Here is a 7,432-nt window from a genome sequence, read left to right on the forward strand (position 1 = left end):
TGTGGTGGGCTCCTACTTCTATGACAAAAAATTGTGATAGAACATTGGCTTTTCATCCTGGGTGGGCCGGAGACACACCTGCATGACATTCTTTGGGTCGTCCATGAAGAGCCTAGAACTTCTGGCCAACCCGGAACTTCCGGCCTCAACTGCTCCAGTGCGTGCAAACCTTCTGGTTAGCCCGGAACCAGCCCAGAACTTTCGTCCCCCAGAACTTCCGTCCGACCACAGAACTCCCACGCACGATGAGTTCGACCAGTGCAAACTCTCTAGAAACCCCGAACCATGCCCGGAAGCTTGCTCGGAATGTCCGGTGTCCAGAACTTCCGGCCGTTCCCGGAACTTCCGGCCCTGCGTGCGAGCAGTGTGTTCGGCGCAGCCCATGTACCGTTTTGCCCCTCACTTACCCCTTCATGGCTTGTACTATATATACTCCCCCCTCCTCATTTCTAGGGTTAGCTAAGAATAGAAACCAAATCATAAAGCTTAGCTCATGTATCACCCCTTGCGGGATTCCTCCTATGGGAGTTGAACCATCTATGGTTGTCAAGGCCTCCTAAGGGAGAAGGATTCCCCAAGTGAGTCATCAAGACCTCCTAAGGGAGAAGGATTCCCAAGTGAATCTTCAAGACTCATCCTTCCATGAGATTTGGATGAACTACCCTTGTATCTTTTTTCCTTTGTTGTTCTTGGATCTTGATGCACCTCCTGTATTGCTTGTGATTTGAGGAGTATGTGGTGTGGATCTTGTCCAATAGAGTGTTTTCCCCTTTGATTTCTCCATGTTTCCCCGTGTTCTTTGTGTCCCTCCTCAAAACCCCCTCCAATTCGTGAAGATTGGGCCACATATGGTCCCTACCCTAAATCAGTAGGGGAGACCCAGGGATTCAACGGATTGGGGGTAGCCAAGCTTTTGAAGAAGTTAGTCGTCAGCCCAGAAGCAACCCCAAAAATCCGTATGAGCTCCCGGATCGCACTGAAGCCCTGAGGGTTAATTTATAGCTACTTTTAAGTGGCTAAATAATATAGGTGCACGGAGAGTATTTAATTGCTTGTGATACTGGATATGTTTTCGTTGATTGCTTTCACTTAGCTCACGGAATTGGTGATGTTCAATTTACTCCCTGTCTGACGGAGGCAAACACAATGGCACACTATTCGGCTAGAAATCTTTTGATTCAAACTCTATAATCTGTTAGGACGGTGATCCACCTAGGTTTCTTCTAGCTGATTTGGTTCAAGATGTAACCATCATTTGAGTTTAATAAAGTGTGTCACACCTTCAAACAAAAAAACTCTAGAAGAGCTTAGAAATCAGTAATCACACGGATGTCGTGGGACCGATGGGGTGAATCAACACAGAGGCGCACGACACACACACACACACACACGCACGCACACACACACACACACACACACGCACGCACGCACGCGCACACACACACACACGCACACACGAGAATGTGCACGCAAAGGCACACACACAAACACATAATATTGCTATTAAAAAAATTAAGGATCTGACAGCGAAAAAAATGAAGTGCTATTACTCTCCGATCCATATTATTTGTTGCTGGTTTAGTACAATTTCGGTACAAAGTTGTACTAAGCTAGCGACAGGTGATATATATATATATATATATATATATATATATATATATATATATATATATATATATATATATATATATATATATATATATATATATATATATATATCAGGGAGTAACAAAATTATTCACTTGAATGTAGAATTTCATAAAGTTGCACACATCGTCGGTTCCCAACATATAATGTCCCATTTACACGCCTACTGCAAGTATTACAAATTAAACGAAATATATGGTCCTCATCGATCATTTTGAGCAGGAAGCAAATCATCCTTGCATGGAGTATAGATAAACGAGGTGATATATGACATCATGATGAGAAGAGTATCGCCTGCTGGGTAAAGTTTACCCAAGTACTGCAACTTCGAGCTTCCAAGGTAGTAAGCAAACCCGTTGTAACGGTTTCCCAAGAAAATAATTTCCTTGCAAGGATGATACCCCAACAAGTGAACACCATAACATTTCTTTGTCTCGCCCTGCAGGTTGTTACCAATCCCTCCCTCCGCGTCAATGATGCTATCATCTTCAGAGTCCCATCCCTGGTCTCCTCTGTCGTTTAATCCTTCCTCCGAAATGTCTAAAATCCAGGATTCAACCTCCTTTCTGGTGTTATTTGAGGTGTAGAACCGTGAAAAGGAGGGCTTGAAGTCAACTTGATGCTTCAGCTCCCATTCCGGCATATGACATGATTCTGATACGCCGTGCATTATCCATATCCGAAGTTCATATCCCTCGTGAGCTGTGAGGTAGAGTCCCTGCTTGGATTTCCCCAAATACAGACATGGCCTAATGCGATACCCGTAGTCGTTAGTATGTGATGCTAATTTTTGTGCCAATGTTGGTGTTTTGATCGTTACATACTTGTCCTCCAACAATGAAAACCTATGCAGTGGCAAAAGGAAATTGGTAGAAAGAATGGAAGGTTGTTAAAAGCTCCAGGGACAAAGAAGAAAAGAGTCAAACAACTTGTTATAGCACCACCTTTCTTACCTCATGATGAATCCACCAGAACGTATGATGTAGAATGCTCCTTGCCAGCACACGGCGGTGTGACACCCATGCACACCGTCAGCCAGCGGATTGGACCACATCCCAGACACGGTAGTCACTGCATCGCCTTGTCTGACAAAGTGCCTGTCCTCCCATTGGCCGGTTGCCGACGAGAACATCTGCACGGCATACGAGTACGGCGGCCACTCCATCGAGCCCATGCTCTCCACTTCTTGTTCGTAGCTCTCCCTTAGAGACAAGGGCAGGTTCTCAACATAAGTACTAGTCCAGGTCACCAACGAATATCTGCCGCGGGGTTTCTTGGCAGGCGGTGGATAAACGGGTGGCGATGGCCTTTTAGGCACCCCGGGGAAGCACATCACGCGGTAGTGCAGCGACAAGGTTGGATCGAACACGAGGTGCCCACGACCGTGGGGGAAGCCTGCGGCCGGCCACGGCAGCTTCGCCCACCGCCGTGTCCACGGGTTGCACACGTACGTGGCCCTTCCGTTCCGGAATAGGATGAGGCCGTTGCAGTGATCCGAGATGTTACAATGACGATTCCACTCCCTCCACGCCCGCGATGTGTTCGGCAGGAATCCGAGCGAACCGTCGATCGGCGGTGTGGCGGCGCGGGAGAAGAAGCCGTGCCTTCTGTTGTCGAAGAAGTTGTCGAAGAAGTCGACGAAGATGCCGCGCAGAGGGCCCGGCGCGAGGTGCTCGAGCACCAGCCCGCGGCCGTCTATGGCGTCGCGCCAGTTCCTGCAGACGCGCCGGCAGGCGGCGAGGCGTCGCGGGGGGACGCGCCGGAGGACCTCGTGGAGCAACTCGTCGGGGAGATCCATGGTGAAGGGCGCTTAGGGTTAGGCTGGTGGCGGGAGTTAGAGGCGAGGGAGGCGCGCGTCGCGGTAAGTAAAGGGGTGGATCACGCGGTACAACTTAGAGTTCAAGGCAGAGTCGCGCGAACCCCTACTGAAAAATCTGGCCCGTGATTTCGACCCGTCCTAAAAAACTGGCCCGTGATTGCAACTGGTGTCTGCACGTCAGCACCGTCATAGCTCGCGAGGCGGGAGATCCTTATTGGAAAATCGTATATGGCGCTCCTTTTTTTTTAAGCAACCATATATTTCATTAGACAATTTGTTCACAGAGATTACACATATGGTCACCATACGAGACACAAATGCTTGTCAAGCAACTTTGCATAAAGAATTCCACAAGAGGTAAAACTACTATTCCACCCTTGCAGAAACTCGTGCCTCGCCGAAACATAGTCCACAAACGTCCACCGCCGCCATCATGGCAATGCCGGAAAAGGATGAGAACAACCGTCATACCAAGATATGGGAGAACACCACCGCATACAAAGATGCTTTTTGAGTGTCAAAGAGGCGACCAAACCCACATGATAGCACTTCGGGGGATCTAAAACCGGTCGGCCCATTTTCTGGGTAGTGAAACGCACAACAGTAACTTTTTTTTACGGGGACACACAGCAGTAACTGGTCTTGGGAATCTTCTAGAAGGTTCCAGAACTGGTTTTTCTGTCTTTTTAGTTTTTCTTCCTTTATATTTATATATTTCTTTCTTTTTCTGTTTGTTTTTTTCTTTTCTTTCCGTTTCCCTTTTTGTTTTTTCCTTTTCAAAGTATATTTTTCTTCGTAAAAAATGTTCTTGTTTCCAAAATTTGTTGATAAATTTATGTGCCATATGTATTGCACATCTAAGTCCTATGTCATTGATCTTACGGGGAGATTCGTGTGGGTATTTTCTTTTTCTTTTTCTTTTTCTTTTCTTTTTATTCTTGATTGACTCACTTAGATGTGCAATAACTAGGCACATCTAGATGTGCCCTAGACATTCCCATTGAAAAACTGTTCGTCTTTTTCTAAAATGTTTATAAATTTCAAGTTTTATTTAAAAGTTTAAAACATATCCGTTTTCCAAGAAGTGTTAGGAAATTTCAACAAATGTCAGCATTTTTTAAAATCATAATTTTCAAAAACATTCATGTTTTCAAATGTTTGTTCACACATTAAAAATAGAAATTTCCAAAAATATTCAAGGTTTTCAAAAATTGTTCAGAAAAAGTGATCTCGTCCTATGTGACGTCCTTGAGAGCTCCTCCTAAGTGTTTGTTGTGCCGCGTAGTGAACAAGAATTCACATGCATGCTTGCCTGGTCCGGCCCAACAATGTGAGGTCGCTTGATCAGATGACAAGTGAAGAGGTTGACCGGGATCACAGACCATACAAAAAATCAGGACACGTCAAAATAAATTTTCACGAAGTTAAGACAAGTTCATGAATTCATAAAAAAATCAACAAATTTCGAAAAAATTCGTGTACTCAAGAAATGTTCATGAATTCAAAAAAAGTTCAAACAATTTGAAAAAACTCTTCAAACTCAAGAATTGTTCACGTATTTGAAATGTTCTTAAATTTGCAAAAACAAATGGTCACAAATTGGAAAAATTCATGTAATTGAAAAAAAATCATGAGTTTGTAAAAAGCTCATGGTTTTACTTAAAAAATCGCAAATTCAAAAAAACCATCAATTTCGATAAAAAGTTCATGAATTTGAAGAAATACTGACTTTGGAAAATAAATTCGGGATTTTGAAAAAAGTTCATGGGTTTGAATATATTCATGCATTTGAAAAAATTCACGGCTTCGAATAAAAGTTTACATGATTTGAAAACAAGTTCATGATTTTTTTAAATCACGTATTGAAAAAACATGAGTTTGAACAAGTTCATGAATTTGGAAAAAAGTTTGTACTTTTGAAAAAACGGAAAAAGGAAAAATAAAAACAAAAAAATTGGTCCAAAAAAGGTAGGAAGAAAACCGTCCTAGGAAGCTTCTGGGAGCTTCCCAGAAACGGAATGCAAGATTCCCATTAAAGTAGCCGGCCCCATAAAGAAATGTAGCGAGGCGGGGGTGTGTGTGTCTGTTTTATCGATTATGATGTAACCAACGTAGCGAGCGTCGAGTAGGATTTGGCAATGCTCATTACGTCAATAGGGACCCCACGCACATAGGGAGTCATCAACTAAGCCGACCCATCAACTGAGCATGTAGCAGTGCCCAACATACACACTCTAGCGACAACCACTGTAGCGGCAAGCCGATGTAGTAATCGGACCACTCTAACAGTTTGGTTCACTGTAGCGGATGGCTACCATAGCAAATCAATTTTTTGGTATTGTATTTCAAACATTTTCTAAAAAAGCAAACATTTTTGATACTTTTTGAAAACACAAACCATTTTGAATTTGTGAACAAAAGTTGGAAATAATAGCATTTTTTGAAATTATGATAATCTAGTGGAACACATGAAATTTTTTGAAATTCCCAAATATTTTTCAGAAACACGAACATTTCTTAAATACTCAACAAAATTTGAAACATGAATATTTTTGAATTCCGAACAATTGTTTGAAAACACAATTTTTTGATAATTACCAGATATTTTTAAATTTGTGAACAAAATTTGAAAACAGGCATACTTTTTTGAAATTTTGAAAAAAATGGAAAGCACGTACATTTTTTGAAATTACCGAACATTTTTACAATTTGTAACTTTTCTAAAACTGAACCTTTTTGAAATTGTGTTTTTGAAAAAGTAAAAAAGAAACTTGAAAAGGGAAAAAAGAAAAAGAAAACAGACAAGAAAAAGGGAAGAAAGAAAAATGATAAAATAAACGAAAGCCGTAAAAAACAAAGTAAAAGAAGAAGAAAATCATATGAGGAACCTTCGAGAATGTTCCCAAACCCGGATCGGTAAAACGCTTTGACATGCCGGCGCAGAACGTCTGCTCCCGCATCGCTCTGTGTGTTAAGTGTCGACAAATGAATGCAAAGAGCGATGAATAGGAAATTCCTGAGAGGGCTATGTATCGCTTATTGCAAGACTTACTCGAGTCTCAGTCTCCCACTTCACTAACTGGCCGACTCAATGTTGTAGATTTCTGAAACGGTTTTGTAAATATTGAATAGCCAGTTTGTATCGGTTTTAAAAGATTTCATGCGAATGCTAACTACACTAATCAGGTCTCCTCACCCTCTAATAGTGGGGTGACTGAGGCATGTTTTGACACAGCTTATGTACTCTAGCTAAACTATGCATGTCAGCTGCAATGCTCATGTGGGGACCTTGCTCCCCTCCTTCTCCGCCGGTCTTCCTCACTGGGAGATGGTGCTGGTGCACTCCCCAAACCAGTTGCCATTGAAGAAGTCCAAGACCATTGCCACTTCATCGCTGGAGTGCAAGTCTCTGGTAGATGCCCTGTGAATGTGTTGTACTGTTTTCAAGTCAATATCTTTAATATGTGGAAGCCATCATTAAAATTTTAGGCTGTAACCTCATTTTATCTTTCCCATAATTATAACCTGGTTTTGTTTTGCTACTGAACTGTGATGCACAGGTTTCATTATGATAATGGATTAATGGATCCTCGAGGAATTTCGCCCTCTCATGATCTATTAAAAAAAGATTTCGTGTGATATTTTTTCAATGTATTTTTTTTACTTCTTTTCGCGGGAAAAACCTCGAATCTATTCATCTTCAATCATGGTAGTACAACGAACACTAGAAATAATAAAAATTACATCCAGATCCGTAGACCACCTAGCGACGACTACAAACACTGAAGCGAGCCGAAGGCGCGCCGCTGTCATCGCCCTCCCTGGCCGGAGCCGGGCAAACCTTGTTGTAGTAGACAGTCGGGAAGTCGTCGTGCTAAGGCTCCATAGAACAAATGCACCGGAACAGCAACCGCCGTAGATGAAGAGTCCAGATCAAAAGGATCCAACCTAAAAACACACGAACGA

General features: G+C 42.6%; 1 protein-coding gene across 1 annotated transcript; it reads right to left on the minus strand.

The window, feature by feature from the left end:
- Positions 1-1,773: 1,773 nt before the first annotated feature.
- Positions 1,774-3,537, minus strand: LOC123170926 (uncharacterized). Its single transcript, XM_044588638.1, has 2 exons — positions 2,601-3,537; positions 1,774-2,492 (listed from the first exon to the last, which is right to left on the minus strand). Exons 1-2 carry the CDS (start codon positions 3,443-3,445, stop codon positions 1,850-1,852), a joined length of 1,488 nt encoding a protein of 495 aa, XP_044444573.1. The 5' UTR covers positions 3,446-3,537; the 3' UTR covers positions 1,774-1,849.
- Between the last annotated feature and the right edge of the window lie 3,895 nt (positions 3,538-7,432).

This window comes from Triticum aestivum, chromosome 1D (assembly GCF_018294505.1).
Source record: "Triticum aestivum cultivar Chinese Spring chromosome 1D, IWGSC CS RefSeq v2.1, whole genome shotgun sequence".
NCBI lineage: Eukaryota > Viridiplantae > Streptophyta > Magnoliopsida > Poales > Poaceae > Triticum > Triticum aestivum.